Source organism: Lacerta agilis, chromosome 16 (genome assembly GCF_009819535.1).
Source record: "Lacerta agilis isolate rLacAgi1 chromosome 16, rLacAgi1.pri, whole genome shotgun sequence".
Taxonomy (NCBI): Eukaryota; Metazoa; Chordata; class Lepidosauria; order Squamata; family Lacertidae; genus Lacerta; species Lacerta agilis.
The window spans coordinates 29,831,738-29,851,373 of NC_046327.1; the positions used below are offsets into that span (position 1 = coordinate 29,831,738).

Here is a 19,636-nt window from a genome sequence, read left to right on the forward strand (position 1 = left end):
TCGGGGGCCAGGGACAGAGAATTAAGGTATTTACAAGAAGAAAAGGAATGCTACAAAGAACCGGAGAAGCTGAGAGAGGGAGAGTTGGATACCTCGGAGCTCGTGGCAAGGAGAGCTTTGGACTGTGCCTGGATCTGTGGACGTTGGGAGAGGGAAGTTGCATGGAAGTTCAGTGCTGATGCCATCAGGAGAAGAAGAATGGACAGAGGGGGTGTGGGGTGAAGTATTAAGTAAAATCTAAAGCAATCTGTTATGGTATTTTGAAATTGGAGGGTGAACACTGTCAACAATAGTTTGTTTTATTATTTGTTTGAACATGAAAAGAGATATTTCAAGTTTTTATGTTATTAGCAGCAGTTCAAAGGATAGAAGAGATAGATTTGATGAGGACGATTTGTGAGGACTGATGAGGATGTAGTATAAATAAAGTCAATTTAAGTGGTTTAAGTTTATAGATTAAGACGATTAAGATTAAGATGAAGATTAAGATGAATGTTTTACTTTATATATATAATTAAGTTTAATTTTTTAAATGAAGAGGTTAAAAAGTAGATTATGGATATAAACTCGAAGGTGAAAAGGCAGGGGAAGTCAACTGTCAAGATTGGAAAAAGAATTTTTTTTTTTTGAGATGTCTAATTAAGAAGAAAAATCATGGCAATTTTTGTAATAGATGTGTAATTGTATTTGTTTTGTATGTGTATAAATGTAGGTGTGGTTAAGGTTGTATGTTGTTATAAGTAAAAATGTCAATAAATTCTTATAAAAAAAAAAAAAAAGACTTAAACTGTCGCTAATGGGAAGAATAGCAGTGGTTAAAATGAATGTTCTACCAAGGATGCTGTTTTTATTCCAAGCCATACCAGTTTTGGACAAACTAGATTGTTTTAAGAAATGGCAAAAGGACCTATCGAAATTTATATGGCAGGGCAAAAAGCCAAGAATAAAATTTAAGATTTTAACAGACTCTAAAGAGAGAGGAGGCTTTGCCCTGCCGGACTTAAGGCTTTATTTTGAAGCTGCGGCCTTTTGCTGGTTAAAGGATTGGTTTAAATTAGAGAACGTTGATGTATTGGACTTGGAGGGACATGACAACATGTTTGGTTGGCATGCATACCTTTGGTATGACAAGGTTAAAATCCACAGAACTTTTAAATCTCATATAGTTAGAAAATCCCTATATCAGGTTTGGACTAGATACAAAGATCTGCTTGAGAGAAAGACTCCTAGATGGATCTCTCCAGTGGAGGCCAAGGCATATAAGAGACCGAATATGTCTGCAAACTGGTTAAGATATATGGACATATTGCAGCAGGAAGGGGACTCTTTTAAGCTAAAAAGTTATGACCAAGTAAAAAATCAGGTCCCCGACTGGCTGCATTATCACCAGGTTCATGAAATATTCAAAATGGACAAAAAAGTTGGTTTTCAAGTAGAAAAATCAAAACTGGAAACAGAACTGATAGAATCAAACTTTAAAAATCTTTCCAAAATGTATAATCTTTTGCTAGAGTGGCATACAAAAGATGAATTGGTTAAATCGTCAATGATAGATTGGGCAAAAGATGTAGGACACAATATTATGATGGATGACTGGGAGAGATTGTGGCAGAAAGGTATCAAATTTACTGCTTGTCATGGTTTAAGAGAAAACATAATGAAAATGGTTTATAGATGGTATTTGACACCAGTTAAGATTGCCAAGATGAACACCAAAATGTCAGATGTATGTTGGAAATGTAAACATGCGAAAGGTACCTTTTTTCATATGTGGTGGTTGTGCCCAGCGGTAAGTGCTTTCTGGGATAAGATTTATAATGAGCTCAAGAAGGTAATGAAAGTTACCTTTTGTAAGAAACCAGAGGCATTTCTTCTGAGCATAACCAATGAGGAGATACCCAGTCAGGATAGAGTGTTTTTCATGTATGCCACAACAGCAGCTAGAATTCTATTGGCAAGAACTTGGAAAGGAGAAGAGATACCAACGGTGGAGGAATGGCAGATGAAGATGATGGAATATATGGAACTCGCAGAACTGACCGCCAGAGTCCGGGACCAGAGGGAGGGGAAGGTGTCACAGGAGTGGAAAAAATTCAAGGATTATTTAGTTAAATCAGTCAAACTGAATATTTGAGCAGAATTAGACAGAATATTGGCTTTGGTAGATATGTGTTAGATATAAATGGTAAGAGGAATTTTTGTGATGTGAAAGATGTATGTGTCAAAATATGTGAAGATAGGTTGTTAAGATAAGATACATAGTTATTAAGATATTTGACTAAGTAAAAGCTAAGTATATTAAAATTTGGGCAAATGTTAATTGAATAATATATAAAGCTACCTTGAAGAAGTATTCGTTTTTTGAAGACAGGGGAGGGAACGGGGGAAGTCCCCAAATAGAGAAGTTAGAAACAAGAAATGTATAAAGATAGATAGAGGTTAAGGTTTGTATGTGTTCTTTTTATGCCTTTATTGTTGTTGTTGTTTTTATGTTGATTATGTTTATTGTTTATTATGTTTTGTGTTGATGTTGTATTTGGTTTTTTCTTTGTCTTATTGGAAAATAATAAAATCTTATAAAAAAAAAAGAAAACATTAGCAGAATTTTAATCTCATTTGTAATGTAACAAATACTATGGACGATATGGATAGATATAATATATAGATTATGAAATAATATGCAGTCGAAAAAGTTGACAATAAGACCCATGGAGGGGATGGGGGAAAGTCTCGAGATTCAGAGAAATCTCTTTATATGGGTATGTATTGGTTTTATTTGTATCAGATAAAAACAATTTCCAAAAAAAGTGAAAAGTCAATATTGTGCCCTCAACCTCCATCTTTGCTAAAAAGGAGGTGGTGTAGAGGGGATTTTCAAAAGGAGAAGCAACAGGTGGGAGTAGGGTGCTTAACCCAACCCCTTCCCACACAAATGCAGAAGCCAAGTGAAGTAGATGAACAGCCTGAAAAAGAGGCTGCAGGAGGGAAGTGGCAGATAGGGTGGGAAAGGGTTAAGCAACTCTCTATTCTACCTGACTACTCATTTTCCCTTTAAAATTTCCTCCTGCCCTTGCACACATGTTGTTCGGCAAATACTGAGCTGGTAGTTCTGCCCTGAGCATCGGAGTTGTACGGGTGGCAAGGATTGATGGGGAGGTCACAAAAACTTGTGGAAAGCCTAAGGAAGGACTTACATTCTCCTTCATGTTGAGCTCCAGCAGTGAGGCAGTAACATAAGCTGTCAGTGAAATCTCATCATCCACGCCACCCTAAGGATGTCAGGGGAAACACAAGAGAAAAGTCAAGGCGCTTCCAGACTCCCACTGTTTTGAGTGGGATTCCATGACATACCAGAAAATGGAAGTTGTGCAATTGAATTAGAGACAGCAAAGCTGCTCCCCTCCTCTCCCCAAATTGGACCTTTTGTGATCAGGAAAGTAACAGGAAAATACACTGGGAAGTGTGAGATAACAATCTGTCAGGGTACACCACGGTGTTGCTCATGAGTAACGACAAAGTCCTCTTACACTAAAGATTACTTTATTGTGCATAACTACCGGTATTTACAGTGCAGAGCTAGCTAAAAACATGACTGCTCAGTCACTTGCAGAATCTGGAAGTGCCCCTCTCCTGTTTCCTGCCCATCACCAAAGCCTCGGCACCCTGAAACAACGTCTTCTGTGTCCCCTGACCCCCCCCCCCAATGCTGTGCTGGCACCGGAAGCTGCAACTCCCCCTCTGATCCCCTCTGGCTGGCGTTGCTGGGTCTCTGCCCAGCATCCCTGACAATCGACTCCTCCTCCTCTTCCCCGGGAGAGAGCTCTGGCGATGGGCTTTAAGAGGAGTCAGATGACAGCAGTGGCTGGGGCTCCCTGTACCTGAGCAAGACCTCCTGTCGAGGAGGTTCCCTGCCCCGATCCTCCCCACTAGCAGGATCACCTTCCCCGCTCTCCCCGCGAGGAGTACTCCTGCCCGGGCTCTCCTCACGAGTAGGACCTCCCCCCCGGGCTCTCCTCGCAAGGAGAAGGCAAATCCCTGACACAATCGCCTGATCCGATGTTGTATAACCTCCCCGCAAGCAAATGAATGCTCAGTGAAGGTACCTTTATGGCATTGTTGAAAACCCTTCCCACACTCTCAAAGCAGCCACTGGGAAGTTGGTGCTGCCCCAACCAGCGCACAGCATCCTGAATGTGCTTCTCATCAACATAGACGTAAGTCTTGGCATGGCCAAACCCCTTAACCACAGCAGCCGTCAGCCTGTGGGATTGAAGCAAGAATAAATTTAAAAATGAGGGGCAACGCAGCCTCTGAACTACAAGTGACCATGCCCCACTATTTTTCATCTCAGCTTTTCTCCTGCAGCACTAAACAGAAAACAACAAAAGTGACAGAAGCCGTAAGGAGAAAGCTACTAACTGATGTTGCATGGGGACTTTCTTCCAGCATGGCACTGACTAAAATTAAATAGGTACCAGTAAATCAATGAGGGGAAAGCAAAATGTCACTTAGAGAAGGATCTGAAATGCTGTAGTTTCCTTGAAGCTTTAAATTGTTTTATTCTGGATTGTTTTGTTTCATGTGTTAATGTATTGTAAAGCGCTTAGAGATTTTTCCCCTTTAAAATATAAAGTGGTATAGAAATGGAAATAAATAAATAAATAATAGAAACATGTTGGTCATAAGGTTAGGCAATGCTGTGCAATAAAATGCTACACTAAATGTCAATTTTAATTCCCACTTCAACCTGGTTCCAGAAGTAGTAGTACAGTGGCACCTCGACTTACGAATTTAATCCGTTCTGAATGCACATTCGTAGGTCGAAAAATTTGTAAGTCGAAAAAAGCGATTTCCCCATAGGAATGCATTGGAAACGAAAAATTCGTAAGTCGAGTAAACCGCATCTAAAATTCGTAAGTCGAGTAAACCCCATCTAAAATTCATAAGTTGAGTAAACCCCATCTAAAACCGCCAACGGATGTCCATTCGTAAGTCAAAAAATTCGTATGTTGAGTAATTCGTAAGTCGAGGTACCACTGTAGTTTGATTTTGCCTCTTAAGGGACACCCAAGACCACCACCCACCCACCCACAAATTGATGGTAGCCTTGTGCCTCTTTAACAAGGAGCAGCACCCTGAGACAAAAAAAGGTGCTAACTGGGAACAAGGGCTGGCAGATCGCAGGCTGCAGGGTTCCCTGTATCACCACCTCCTCCAATTGCCCATGACAGCAAATTGCTCAGCCTGAATGTCCACCCTGACAGCTTGGGCTGGCTGGTTCTAGCTTTGCTACTAACTCACCAAGTATTCCCCTCAGCATCACGCATCCCAAAGGCACTGTAGGAGCCGTTATCGCGCTTGTAGAGCAGCTGGCGTTGATACCCTGGCAGGAGAGAAGAAGAAAATAGCACTGGCAATGCTGGGAGGGACCCTGTTTTCACCTGCTTATATATTTAAGGGATTTACAGGTTGTTGTTGTTGTTGTTGTTGTTGTTTAAAAAACCACCTGACTAAGTGGCCAACGAAGTTAAAACAAAACAACAATCAGCACAGAAAACAATGTAAGACTGAAGCAGTGGGAAGATGATCTTAAACCAGTTGCATAAGCAGCTCAGCATCTTAAAAGGCATGGGAAAATAAAATAGAAAGAAGTATTCTTCCGCTGCCGAAAAGACATCATGTGCCGCACCAAGCAAGGCTCCCTCAGGTTTCGTTAGGGCAAACCTTGTATTAAGTGTCTATGAGACATTTGCAGTGAAAGATTTGGCTGGTTATATCTGGCTGTTTATACTACATAGGGCTCATAAAGAGAAAACAGCTGCAGGCTGTAATGGAGGCTGTGGGGAGAGAGAGACCTCTGTTTGGAGTTATTTCAATTTAGTAGGAAGATAATCCTGTGCTGGACATGCACATGATGCTATTCAACTACTTAGAGGTATCATTATTTGTTTTTGTACCTGTCTGGAACAGGTTCTGCTCATAAAACTTTGAATCATATTTATGGGTCTGGACAATTCTTATTCCAAGAGGAGTCAGATATTAATATTATGCAGCTTGAAGCAACTGGATGAATACAACTGGATGAATTCATCCAGTTGCTTCAAGCTGCATAATATTAATATCTGCAATAAGAACACCAGTTCACATTACGCAGCCATCATGGTTATGACTATACAAGCTGCATCTGTGCAGAGTATTGTTAACTCCTTCTTGCAACAAAAGCAGCGTTTAACAAACTGGAGCTCAAAAGCTGCATCTAGCAGCTACACATTTCCCCCTTTCCCTGTTTTTTCCCCCCTTCTGTATCACTTTACCCGTTTATAATTGAAATTCTTTCAATAAAATATTAATACCCAAAAAGTGAACCAAGGGATAAAGTGGTTGTGGGCTGGAAAAATTATAGGACTACTTCAGTACCTATCAAATGGTGAAAAGAAGCACCAAAAAAAACACAACAGATTGTGAGGGCCAATTCGCCACAAAATCTCCACTCCCAGCAAACACTTTTTGATCTATGAAGAACAATCATGAACACATCCTACTGGTAAAATTGAAATTCCTTTCTCCCAAGGCTTCCAATGTCTTCCCAAGTGCACCTTCAATTTGCATGAACAAATTCACAACAGTCTCCTCCACTTCCCTTCTCATTCTGCCAGTGATCTTCCAGACTTTTACTTGCCAATGAACACCTGGCTTAAGCCACATTCCAAGGAGAAGAGAGGACCTACTCACCACTCTGTATGTACTTTATTACTTCCTCTTTGAAGGTGGGGGTTGCCTGGTTGGTCTTCTCCAAGTACCGGAGTATGTAAATGTTAGGAACAAACTTCATCAAGTTCTGCTCACCGCAGCCCAGGGGTATCTGAACCAGAAAGCCTAGATGTTGTAGTGATGTGCCCAAAATGTCCCCTAGGTGTTGAGAAGATTGTTATTATTACCATTACCATCACCACCATAATCTGGAAACCAAGTCTTTTGAGTTGTGTATGTTTAGCCTGGGATAAGAGAAGACTGAGAGGAGGTATGGTGGCCATCTTCAAATCCTTAAAGAGCTGTCACATGGAAGATGGAGCAAGCTTGTTTTCTCCTGCTCCGTGGACCATATGAGGAGAGGAATCAATGGCAGCCAGAATTGCACAAGGGTAACTTGCATTACGATGTAGTGGAAAGAAAAGTCTCCTCCTCTCCAGATCTCTCATGTGGCCAGAGATGGGGAAGAAATGTGGGGGCAAATTTCCTCACCAATGCAAGAGACAGTGGCTCGGCCAGAGCCCTCCACAACAGCTTCAGGCAGCTTTAGAGAAACGTCATCGTGAACTGGGTCCCCTGAAAGGAGATGAAGAACAGGAATTAATGCAGTTGAATACTCTAACCAAGTTGTCATAATCGGCTGTTGGACTTGCACACAGTGAAGATGGGACTAGGAGCTTGCTAGCTCAGTGAGTCTGTTTTTAGCCACTCTGTTCTCTCAAGTGTCTTTCCACCCCCTCTCCTTCCCAACCCTACTCCCCTTAGCAAGCAGAGAGACAGAGTGTTTGTCTTTGGCTTCTTTTGCATCCCACTATTGCCCTAGGGAAGAGACACGTCTCCAGTCCAATGACAGCCAGAGCAACACTTCATCTTCTCTCCAACTTGTGTTCTCTGGGGGCCCATCACAAGCCAAGCTCCCCTGAGTAAGGGATGCAGCCTAAGCACACCTGAAGAGCAGAGGAAGATATTGTGGGTCTCTTCTTCAAGGACGCCTTCTGGCTGTGGGAGGAAAAGAGAGTCAGGATGGTGAGTGGGGCTGCTCTCTCAGGGGAATACTCTCCTTCTACCTTCTCTGCCTTTCCCCTGTTCCGTGTAAGAGCTCTTGCAATTGCCAGGCCTTCCAACTGATCACAGCCCCTGGCTAACATTACCTTAGACCTTGAAACAGGGAGGTTGTGCAAAAATCCAAAGGCCCTCTCCTGCCCAGAACCCAACAAATACAATTCCTCCCCCTCCCCACAAAAAACAACAACCCTGTTTAGGGAGAACCAGAGTTCTGAATCAGTTGCTGGCACTTGATAGCTGTGAGCCAAAGTTGGACACAGGGGCTGAAGGCCACATAGACACTGACCTTGACCAGCAGGGCTTTGACCACTGTGTCTGACCGGCCTCGCGCAGGTGTGGTGGAGATCTTATTGCCACACAGCTCATGCGTCTCCTCTGCCTCGGCGGTGACCGAGAGATTGACGTGCCCTAGAGGAAGGCAAAATTGGCATAGACCCATGATGAGTGCCAGGAGTTCAGGGGGAGGGGAAGAGGCTGCTTGGGGGCCAGAGCCCCAGTCCAGCCCCACATCCGCCAACATGCCCACCGTGCCTTCAGTCTGGAGACAGATGTAAGGGACAGAGGTTGCAGCATAGGGGGTTCTTGAATGGAGATGGACCCCCAAACTCTCCTTCATAGCCCAGTCCTCAAATCTGCCCTGATGCACAGCTGCCATTAGCAGAAATTGGGGAGGGAATACACCCGTAGCACATGCAGCAGGGGGCATTGTCATTATTTTCCATATTCTACTTAATGCCCGGTTGGCTTCCAAACAGAAGAATCCATTGGTTCTGCCAAGTGTCCTTGGATGACAAGGTCTTTGGGGAAGCAAGAGAGGTGCCCTTGGCAGCCTCAACACCGCAAGCCTCCTCCCACCCACTCAGGCGCCTCAACCTCACCCAGCTGAGTCGCCGTCACGTTCCAGGAGAAGGTGTGGGACTCCTCAGAGCAGAGGCAGGTGCTGAACTGGCAGGCTGGGCATGGCTTCACGTCCACCTCTTGCGACTCCAGCAGCTTCACTCTCACCTGGGAGATGCAGCAAAATGACCCTCGTGAAGCAGGCAGCGCAGCGAGTCCAAGGCAGGGGGCAAGCATTCAGGGAAGAGGCATGGGCAGGGTAGGAGGTGGGCCTAGGCCAGGAGCGAGAGCCAGACACCCATGCCTAGGGGTGACCCACAGCGGGAAGTTGAGTAGGGCATAGACTGCTCCCAGTAAGACCTCAGTAAGTGGGGTCTCCATGTGCTTTTGGGGCACCATATTAGCATCTGCGAGGAATGCCACCCCAGGTCAGACTGGCGAGATTTATTCACTCAACAAAGTTTATAGGAAGACCTCCAAGCCAGTTACAAAAACTCTTGGGATTATGTGTGGGTGGCTTGGCTTCCTCACACAAACCCCTCATGGCGGTTGCTCTGTGAGCCCCTCATGAAGCTCTTCAGCTGGTGGCCTGAATTGCGGCTGTGGGGAAAAGGAAGGGGGCAGCAGACGGGCATTCCTAGGCCTTGGCAGCAGATCGGACTGGGTGGCTTTCTGGCATCTTGTGGCCTCTTGCAGCAACAAGGCTGTGTTGCATATGGGGCTGTGCACACACCACACATTTAAAGCACACTCAGGGGTTGCTGTGGAAGGAAAACTGCAGGTTCCCAGGACGGGGGGGCGGGGAGGGAATGTGCTCTATGGTCCTCTTCTGTCATGAAAGGGATGGGGCTGCCTTGCTCTTCCTGTTGTCCACACTTCTGTGGCACATCCAAAGTGGAGCTTCTGCTTCTTCATCCACGGCAAGAAAAGCAAGCTGCCCCCCAACACTGAATGCTGAGTGGTGGGGAGAGGAGGGAAAAGTACTGACCTGTCCCTTGGGAGAGACAGGTGAGTGCAGGTGTAGGAAGGGTAAGGCCCTGGTGAGGTCCAGCCCCCCCCCCAGCCTCCATCTCTATCTTCTGGGGTTCCCCCCACCCCTTTATTTCTGGATACACATATAAGGGAAGACTGTTTGCTTGTTCTAAATGGACACTAACCTGGATACATTCCTTCATGTAATTGAAAACGGTGGACTTTAGCAGCAAGGTCTCCCCACGGACCACAGAATATGGCAGGCTCAGATCCACAAAAAATGGCTGGAAGACCCGGAACTTGGCTTGTTGGGAGAGTCCGAAGCCAATGTCGGCCACACAGAAGGCATCAGCGTTCCACTCGGTGATCGTGTCTGGAGCGGTGACCGAGTGAGTTGCTTTCCCTTCCTCGCTGAAGAACAGGAAGAGAGATCACTCCCTCAGTGACAACAAAACCATGGATCGGTTTTCTGAAGGCTGAAGTTACATTTCCAAGGGAAAGACCAGGCTCCAGGCTATGAGAAAGCCCAGGCTAGTCCAGACAGGTTTCTGTGGTAAATAATTCTGTCTGATCCTTACATTGAAGAAGAACTTGGATCTCAAAGGGTTCACCCCCACCCACCCACCCACACCCCCACTACTGATTTCCCAGGCATCATCTCAATGGTTATCATCCTTCTCTAGCAAGGTTCACTTACTTCACTGATACTAAATCCCAGACCCAGGTCTCTGGAAAGTGTGTCCTGGGTTTAGCTTTCTCTTCCTTCTTGCTTTCTGTGGAATCAACAGCCTGAGGCGTCTCGGAAATCACATTCTCACGCTGAACAGTTGTGGACAGGCCTGGATATAGGAGAAAAAGATTTCAAGTCCATCAGTAAAGATGAATCCGAAACAGTGTGGGCGGCCAAATTTCTGAGAGAGATTATGATAGCAGTGATACAGCGATGCCACCAGGTCTCATCCGATGCACTGCACCCAGCAACAAAACCGTTGACTCAAGGGATGGGATGTTGAGGGGGAGATCCTGCTTGGACATCATGAGGCGATTGGGAATCAGTGGGAATAAAAGCCTTGAAAGGCAGAAACAACAAAAACTGATTTCTCTACTTGGGGACTTTCCAGCAGCGAAACAACCAAAGGACTATGATTCTCACCTCTTTCAAGGCCACTTTTCAAACGTCTTGTTAGTGGCAGGTCACAGGAAACAGGCTTCTTAATTTTCATGTTGGTGAAAACTTTCAGTCGCATAAGCTGTGGGAAACCAGGAGAGCAGAAATGTGAGGTGTGAGTATTTGACTCCCAGTAAATTAGCAAAGATGTATAAGAATACTTCAAATATGTGTTGGAAATGCAAAGAAAAAGAGGGCACCTTTTATCATATATGGTGGACTTGTAAGGAGATAAAAGCATATTGGGAAATAATATACAATGAGTTGAAAAAGATGTTTAAGATAACCTTCATTAAAAAAAAAAACCAGAAGCCTTTTTATTAGGAATTGTAGGTGCAGAAAAACCCAAGGGACAACAGCAGCTCAGATACTCCTAGGCCAAAGATGGAAAGAAAGTCAAAATACCCACAAAAGAAGACTGGACAACAAAACTGATGGACTATGCAGAGATGGCCAAAATCACTGGGAAAATCAGGGACCAGGACGATAAAAACTTCAATAAAGACTGGGTAAGGTTTGTAATATATTTGAGAGAATGCTCTAAACAATTAAAAACATTAGCAGGGTTGAAATAACACTTGTAATGTGAGAAGAACTGTGGATTTAAATAGAGTATTATGAAAATCTGGAGGAAGATATGATATGCAGTGAAAATGTTAATAAGAGGACTCCAGGAAGGGGAGAATGGAAGTCCGTGAATTCAGAAAATTCTACAATTTATGGTTTTGTTTCATGTTTGAATGTAAATTTGCATTGTAAGACTAATACAAAATAATACAAAAAAAGCAAAAGTGAGGTGTGAAAGACCCAGCATTAGGAGGTGGCCCAGTCTGGCACCAGCTCCACCTCCCTCCCAGTCACAATGCCACCCCTGCTTCTGCCCCTGCTACTGATGGGGTTCTCCCATTCTCCCTTGTGGGGGAATAAGTCCTGCCCATTTGCCTGGAGCAGATTTCAGTGGGCAGAGGGGTGGGAGGAAGAGAGAGAGAGGAGTCAGGGCCACCCATCAGACGTGGTTTCTTTAAATCTGGGACCGTCCCTGGAAAATAGGGGTGCTGGGAGGGTCTGTAAGATGCATCTCATGGAAATGAGCAGGGCACCTTTCGGAGAAGCTAAACTCGGGGGCAAATTCTACTCACCTTCAACAGGCTATAAACATCGGCCTCACTCTGATACCAAGGGGCTACCTTCAGGGACCTCTTTTGCTTTTGGCTTGGAGCCAGAGGAGGCAGGCAAGGATATGGCTCAAAGTCTTCCAAGCGATAGGGAAATCCTCTTCCAAAAGTTAAATATATGCGATCATCACTAAAAATACCAAACACCTGAAAGCAGAGAGTTGGAAGGTAATTGTATTCAGTGTCGATAAAGCCAAATCATACAGGTTGAGCCCCAGGCCACACTGAAGCCCCTTTTTGTCTGCTGACAAAAGGGAGACCACAGGGGCAGTTGCCCTGGATGCAAAATTTGTTTGGGGCACAGAATTCCAACACACGGCGCTGCCTCAATATAGCCATGTGCTTCTGTCACGGGGCTCCATTGCAAATGGCTTTTCCATGCAAACTAGGAAGTTACGTCTCCAGACAATGGAACGACTCTATGGCTGCGATCTCCTGGGTGATGTGGATGCTTTAAGCAGTTGAATGCGCATACGTAGTCCGTCTGTTTCCCCACCCCCACCCCGCTCTGCACGGCCCCAGGAGCTGGTAACCCATGCTACGCCACTGTAAATCAGTATTTCACATGTAAATGCAACTGCGAAGCTCAGGCAGTCCACTGCATGGAATACAACACTGTATCTCCCTTCTTAATAATGTGCTTGTCAGGCAGCAGAGGAAACAACCTCCCCAAGGCAGGTTGCCAGGAATGGACAAGACAAGGGAAATTCCTTACCATCTGCTTTTATTCAATATTCACAGAGAGTGGCTTGGGAATGTGACCTCTTGGAACAATGGTGATGCTCCAAGTGAATCTCCACTCCCTCCCACTTCCTCATGAGTCATCTCTACGTGTGCTGGGACGTGCCCTCTGCTCTCCTACTTTCAAGGCCCGTCGTGTTCTGGGAGAGGGGGGGGTCTGAAATGCTTTCTAAAGACACTGTGTCCGTCAGCTGTTCCTCCTCTGGTGCTTCTTCCTCCTCCTCCCCCCATTATTTCCCAGCTTTCCCCCTCATCTGCCTCTGAGCTGTGATCTCCCTCAAAGCCCTGTTCTAATTCTGAACTGTCTTCTTCTCTGGAAGGGTCAGGCTGGGGAGGCGGTCTCCACCATTCTTCCTGTGACCAGTCCCTGACAGTGCTGTCTTGCTACACAACACAGTATATCATGGGTAATGCAATAAAAAAAAATATGGGAGGTTCTTAGCATGGACTGTATTAAGGAAGGCCTTAAAGATAACAGAAGCATGGAAAGGTGGGATGTGGTGAGGAATTGAGGAGGGACGAAAGGAAAGGTTGCTATAGTGCTACAAAGGCAGAAGGGCTGCTGGGATTCATAACCAAGGCCTCTGCTGCGGCTCATGACATGGAAGGAAAAGGGCAGAAGCTAAATAATGGAACCAACCACCCGTCAGTCCAGGAGTGCTAAAATGAATAAAATATTGGGGGCCGGGGGGGGTGATGGGAAACCCTCCCCCGCAGAATTGATCACATGACATGGTCACGCACGCACCCCATTTGAATGGCAATGCCTATCAACTTGGGGGGAGGGCCTGGCCCCTTCAAAAAAATTATCGGGCGAAAATTTTATTGGGCGAAGCTGCCTCGGCCCCTAGGAGTTCGCTGCTATGCGTCAGCCTGAAAATGAAGAGAAAAGATTAGGGAACACTAATCTAATTAAGCAGCCCCAATGTATCTATGTGGAATTTGCTGTCTGTTTGTTTGGTCGCGAGTCGCTTTGGGTTGCCCTGGGCAAGATAATGTGACTGACAAATTTAATAAAGAATAATAAACTAATGATAACTGAGAAGGGTGAGCCTCCTTACTTTCTCTGGTGTCAGTGTTTCATCTTCCAACAGGAGGACACTCTTGTCGACAGCACGGAGAGAGCACAGAGCGCCAGGGGCAGCCTCTATTTGCAGATTGACTTTTGATCCTGGAAGCTCCTCCTCCGCAGAGAAGTCCAAAGTCACCTGTGGATGGATGCGAACAAAACAGGAACGGTCAGCTAGGAAACCTGCGGCGATGAGAGTGGATAACAGGCAGCATCAGGGCAAGAAAGTCATGGAGGATGGTGGAGAAAGAGCGAGTACTGTGGACAGCAAAGATGATCTGAAAATTTGCAGGACGCTGGGTCTCACCCTGCCCCACTTGCTTCCTTACCAACCTTATGTTTGAAGCACTTCTGTATCTCAAACTGATCCACGTCAGCAGCCACCTCGCCATCCAGAAACACAGTGTACAGCAGAAGCCTGACTGTGGGTGCCAGGTCAGAGCTCGTAGACAAGGTGAGGGAGAAGGTGCCTTTCAGAGCTGCGTCAGGGGAAAGGGAGGGTGTGTTGGGGAGAGAGAGAGAGAGCATTCATGTCTTGCAACCTGAGAAAAAAACATCCCTGTGCATCTCACTTCTGCTAGATGGTGGTAAAGCAAAGAAAATCAAGAAGACCCGCCCCAAACGCAGCCAGCCCACCTGTGCATTGCAGAAGTATTCTAACCCTCATGTCTTGAACTTAATAACTGATTTATTGCCAATCACAAATTTTGCCTGGTTTCTCATGAGAAACTACCCAAGGACCTTACAGATTGCTTGGTGATGGTCCACCAGGCACAGTTCAACACTCTCATACCATGTCCTGAGGGCTACTAAAGTTCATGGCCATCTCCTCATTCTTGAAATACACACAAGACTACACAGATTAGGCCCACTAAAGATTATCAGCTTGGCCAAGTGTGGTGCTTCCTGATGGATCTCTCACTTACTCTCATCCTGGCCAACAGGAATGGTCTTCTGTCCACTGGAGACAATCTTCCCTTTGGACACAATCTGCAAGGAGATGGTTTGTTAGGCCAGGAGCAAAAGGAAAAGTCTCCCCACCCTCTTTGGCACTAGAAATACAGGAAAGGGAGAGAGAAATGTGGGAGAGGAAGCACCCTGCAGAGACTGTGCGATGGGTTTTGCTAAGGGAGGCTCATAGCTTAATAGAAACCTCACTTGCTACTTCCGAACGTGCAAAAGGGGGCAATGACCAGGAAAGCCTGCAGCTCCCTGTCTTCTGCGCACTAGGCACAACAGCAACTGTTGCGTGTGAAGCCCTTCACTTCTATCTGAGATCTCAGCAAAGCTTTCCACGCGACAAGCCACGGATGGAACGAACCGCTGAGGCTGATCTATCTCAGCTCAGCTTCTGCCTCATCTTCTGAGACAGACTGAATTGTATAATAGTCAGAGGCTTACACGAGCCTGCAACCAGCTATCTGCTATGCTGTGCAAAGGGGAATGCACTCTGCTAAGTAAAGGAACTTGCTAACACAAGTTAGGAAGGATATTAATAAACAATATATCCTCTCCTGTCACCATTAACATTCCCACACACATACCCTGGGTTAGGCGTGACCTGGGGGCAGAGCTACTGCAAGGCATGAGCGCCACAGCCTAGGCGCAGCTCCTTCTTACGCGGAGCCAGACTCTGATGAAGGAGCCTGCTGTGCGGGGGATGCCTGTTTGCCCCCCCTCACAAAATTGTGCCCAGGGCCAGGGCCCCCTCCACTATGCCCCTGTACCTCTCTCACAGACTCCCATGGGAGGTTGTGGGCTCTCCTTCCTTGGAGATTTTTTTATCAAAGCTTGGATGGCCATCTGTCATGGATGCTTTAGCTGAGATTCCTGCGTTGCAGGGGGTTGGATTAGACCCTCGGGGTCCCTTCCAACTCTACGATTCTATGATTCTATGATTCACTTCTGACTCTGGCCCCCAAATAATATAATCCTCGACTATCCCTAGACTAGATGCTCACCAAATAATAGAAATCTACATGGTCAGCATCAGGGCCCAGTTCTTTCCGATCTATGATGTAATCCACCAGGACCTCCTGGTCTTTTCCACAGGGCAGCTCTTCGTCCACATGCTGTATCTCCAGGAAACTATTGCTCTCAGAGTAGAAGGGCTTCAGCCACTTGTAACTTTCAAAATTCTCCATCTGTAGGCTCTCAGTGCCGGTCACATTTTCAAGGGTGTATCTACCCTATGGAGCAAAAAGAGAACAGCATGCATCATAATTAATTTAGGGTGTTTGGGGTGACAATCAACAGGAGACGACTGGGTGGCAATACAAGGCATGTGAACCTAACATTAGGACGCAGTGTATACTACACATGTAAACCAGTCTTCGCATCTTTGTAACTGTCATGGCTCCCAGCTAAGAATCATGGGAACTGCAGCGAAGAAAGTAACAATCTCTTCAAGGACTTCCTTTTCATTGTGGTGATTTGTGCTTTTCAGTGGTATTGAGGCAGTTGTAAACGATCCTGTTTTCAATATTGTCTGTGCCTGCCCAATGTTTTGGGGCAGACATGCTGCTTTGTTTCCAAAACCTATAGGAAAAGCAACCCTAAGGAAAGTGGGGGGAAATGCACCTCCTCAACCCCCCTCTTCCTTAAGACATGTCCAAATATTTAGCTCACCCTTAAGGAAACCATGTCATGCCACTTAGTTGTGTCCAGGGAGAAGGAGACTTCACCATTCTCATCTGTGACATAGGAAGTGGTTGTCTCCACATCATCAACGTCAACTGTGAGATAGACAGTCCAGTTCTTGACAGGCACATTACTGACTGAAACCTTCATCTGTGTGAATAAAAGGGAAATAAGCCAACCGCCTAACTTCTTTCGGCAGTGCGCATGTGCACTATCACTACGCATGCGTCAAACATAGCGATGTTGCGCATGCACGCTAGGGAGTGACTCCGCCCCCGGGTTTGCCACCCCGAGTGACGAAGCGGCTTCCTCCGCCCCTGCCACCTTGTTTTCATGCAGAGTGCTGTTTATATCAAATAGTTCCTCCCAGTGAAGAATTAAAAGCTTACAGTCAGGGTCAGATTTAGGTTTGATGAGGCCCTAAGCTACTGAAGATAATGGGGCCCTTTATATGTCCAGCTGTCCTTTGTCAACAACAAATTGTCGCTGTTTTTTTATGTTGAATATATGCTATATGGTAATTTATGGACCTAATAGATATCTAAAGCCATTTGCACATAACAAAATATGTATTTTATCAAAGTACATCCAGGTTTTGTTTTTTCCTTTAATTTTTTTGGGGGCCCCCAAGAGAGTGGTGCCCTAAGTTATAGCTTGTTTAGCTTATACGTAAATCCGGCACTGCTTACAGTGGTGAAGTAGCTCAGTTCATTTGGCTGTTAACCAAAAGGTTGCTGGTTCAAGTCCACCCCAGAATTCCCGCATTGCAGGGCTTAGACAACCCTCAGAGCTTTTTCCAGCCAGAACTCACTAGAACTCAGTTACAGGTAGGTAGCCGTGTTGGTCTGCCATAGTCAAAACAAAATAAAAATAAAAAAATCCCTTCCAGTAGCACCATAGAGGCCAACTAAGTTTGTTCTTGGTATGAGCTTTCGTGTGGTATCTGAAGAAGTGTGCATGCACATGAAAGCTCATACCAAGAACAAACTTAGTTGGTCTCTAAGGTGCTACTGGAAGGGATTTTTTATTTTTATTTTGTTTTCACCAGAACTCAGTTCTGGCACATCTGAAGTGGGTGCCATTGCCATTAAAGTAATACCTTGGATCCCAAACACCTTGTGACTTGAACGTTTTGGCTCCCGAAGGCCGCAAACCCAGAAGTGAGTGTTCTGGTTTGCAAACTTTTTTTGGAACCCAAACGTCTGACACGGCTTCCGCAGCTTCCAATTGAGTGCAGGAAGCTACTGCAGCCAATCGGAGGCCATGTCTTGGTTTTTGAACGTTTTCGGAAGTCAAATGGACTTCCGGAATGGATTCCGTTGGATAACCAAGGTACGACTGTATAAGAAAACAAGGGAAGCATTCATAGTGAGTTCCGGCACCTCTTTTTCTAGAAAAATAGCACAGGTCCCATCCAACTCTACATTTCTATGATTCTAAGATACTTCATCAGAGAGAGGCTGCTTTTCAATGTATTTTCTGGGAAGGTAAACTTTCATAGGAGGGCTATGTCACAAAAAGGTATTGTTTCAGTGCCTACTTCAAAAAGTAAGAGCAAATCTATGCTAAAGACGGCTTTATTAAACAGAAAGGATAGGATGTTACCTCTCCTGTGTATGGGAAACCTTGTTTGTAGAATGGATTGAGTTTGCTAAACTCCACATTGACTTGCTTGACGGCAATAGGCAAGTCATCGTTTCCTGTCTGAGTCACTCCTGCATAGAGAACAGAAAGTTTGGTTTAGCACAGCAACTGGAATGCTACAAAAAGGACAGCGTTAGGTTTGACAATTCTGCAAAAGTTCTAGACACATTGTTAACTAGACCTTACACAAAACTGCAAGGATGTCACTCTTGTGAGCATGTCTACATGGAGGCTTCCAGCACTTCCAGTTCTCTTAAACAAAAAACTGGTGTCACAGCTCACTGAGTTAGATACAACGACTTGTGAAAATTGCAATTTCTCTTGTGGAAACTGTACCAACAGGACACAATTTGTTGTGTGAGCTGTAGGATCCCCAGGTATCTGCAAGGCAGGTCATGTGTGTCTTGAAAAATCAGATGAAATGCAGGAATGAACCCAAGCCCTGAAAATGCCCTGATACAAAAGCAACTTTCAATAGCCTAAGGCAGGAGTCCCCAAACTTAGGCCCGGGGGCCGGATGCGGCCCAATCGCTTTCTAATCCGAGAATCAGCGTGTTTTTACATGAGTAGAATGTGTCCTTTTATTTAAAATGCATCTCTGGGTTATTTGTGGGGTCTGCCTAGTGTTTCTACATGAGTAGAATGTGTACTTTTATTTAAAATGCTTCTCTGGGTTATTTGTGGGGCATAGGAATTCGTTCATATTTTTTTTCAAAATATAGACCGGCCCCCCACAAGGTCTGAGGGACAGTGGACCGGCCCCCTGCTGAAAAAGTTTGCTGACCCCTGGCCTAAGGGTTTGAAAACAGTTGACTGGAAAAAACCAGAAAGGCAAGGCAATCAAGCTGGGGGGGTGGGGGTGGGACTGATTTGCCAAAGGTGAAAACAGTATGCTCCCCATTTCTTGTTATTTCCTTTGTACCTGTTCCTTTCTCCTCCAGCTCTGCCACAAATTTGACATACCCCCTATAGCCGCTTTGAGAAAGATTTAAATCAGACCCATTGATAGTAAAATAAGCAAAGCCGGTCTCATCTGTCTGGAGATACAAATACATACATACATTATTTTTATTTGACTGTCAGTCAGAAAGAATACATTAGTACAGAATTAAAAAGACCTCTGAAGGAACTTTGAAGAAAAAAAGAAGACATAACCCACAATGGAATGGAGCTAAACAGCTAGCCCCATATCGATACAATCAATTAAAATCTTATGGTGCTTAAAAGATAAAAAAAGAAATTTAGCCACAAGGGAGGCTATATTTCTAGTGACATTATTCAATAAGTATGAAACCTGACTTTCTCTGGACAGAAAGCTAAATTGACATAAGGGTGGAGCTATAAGGTTTTGCCTGAGTTCTATATAGAGAGGACAAGTCAAAAGAATATGTTTGGTAGACTCAACCACAATGACAGGTTCTCTGGGTGTATGGAACTCCCTTGTACCTTCCCCACAATACCGCAGAGTCAAGGGCATTTAGTCTAGCCGCTGTAAGTAGTCTGCGGTATTCCACGTAGTGGATTTCCGTGAGATAAGGGGCTGGTGTCCTTCTAGCATGAGATACAAATAAAACA

At 45.1% G+C, this 19,636-nt stretch overlaps 1 protein-coding gene across 1 annotated transcript in view; it reads right to left on the reverse strand.

The window, feature by feature from the left end:
- LOC117060673 (alpha-2-macroglobulin-like protein 1) overlaps positions 1-19,636 on the reverse strand; it is a 45,304-nt gene that overhangs the window by 12,119 nt on the left and 13,549 nt on the right. The window contains exons 10-28 of the mRNA XM_033173096.1: positions 18,984-19,098; positions 18,023-18,132; positions 16,406-16,567; positions 15,739-15,966; positions 14,704-14,767; positions 14,111-14,256; positions 13,770-13,916; positions 11,932-12,114; positions 10,778-10,874; positions 10,322-10,463; positions 9,810-10,035; positions 8,694-8,820; positions 8,102-8,223; positions 7,698-7,749; positions 7,243-7,326; positions 6,733-6,909; positions 5,302-5,383; positions 4,104-4,260; positions 3,195-3,269 (exon numbers count right to left, since the gene is read on the reverse strand). Coding sequence (XP_033028987.1) covers positions 3,195-3,269; positions 4,104-4,260; positions 5,302-5,383; positions 6,733-6,909; positions 7,243-7,326; positions 7,698-7,749; positions 8,102-8,223; positions 8,694-8,820; positions 9,810-10,035; positions 10,322-10,463; positions 10,778-10,874; positions 11,932-12,114; positions 13,770-13,916; positions 14,111-14,256; positions 14,704-14,767; positions 15,739-15,966; positions 16,406-16,567; positions 18,023-18,132; positions 18,984-19,098 — 2,496 coding nt within the window. The remainder of the gene's footprint in view (positions 1-3,194; positions 3,270-4,103; positions 4,261-5,301; positions 5,384-6,732; positions 6,910-7,242; positions 7,327-7,697; positions 7,750-8,101; positions 8,224-8,693; positions 8,821-9,809; positions 10,036-10,321; positions 10,464-10,777; positions 10,875-11,931; positions 12,115-13,769; positions 13,917-14,110; positions 14,257-14,703; positions 14,768-15,738; positions 15,967-16,405; positions 16,568-18,022; positions 18,133-18,983; positions 19,099-19,636) is intronic.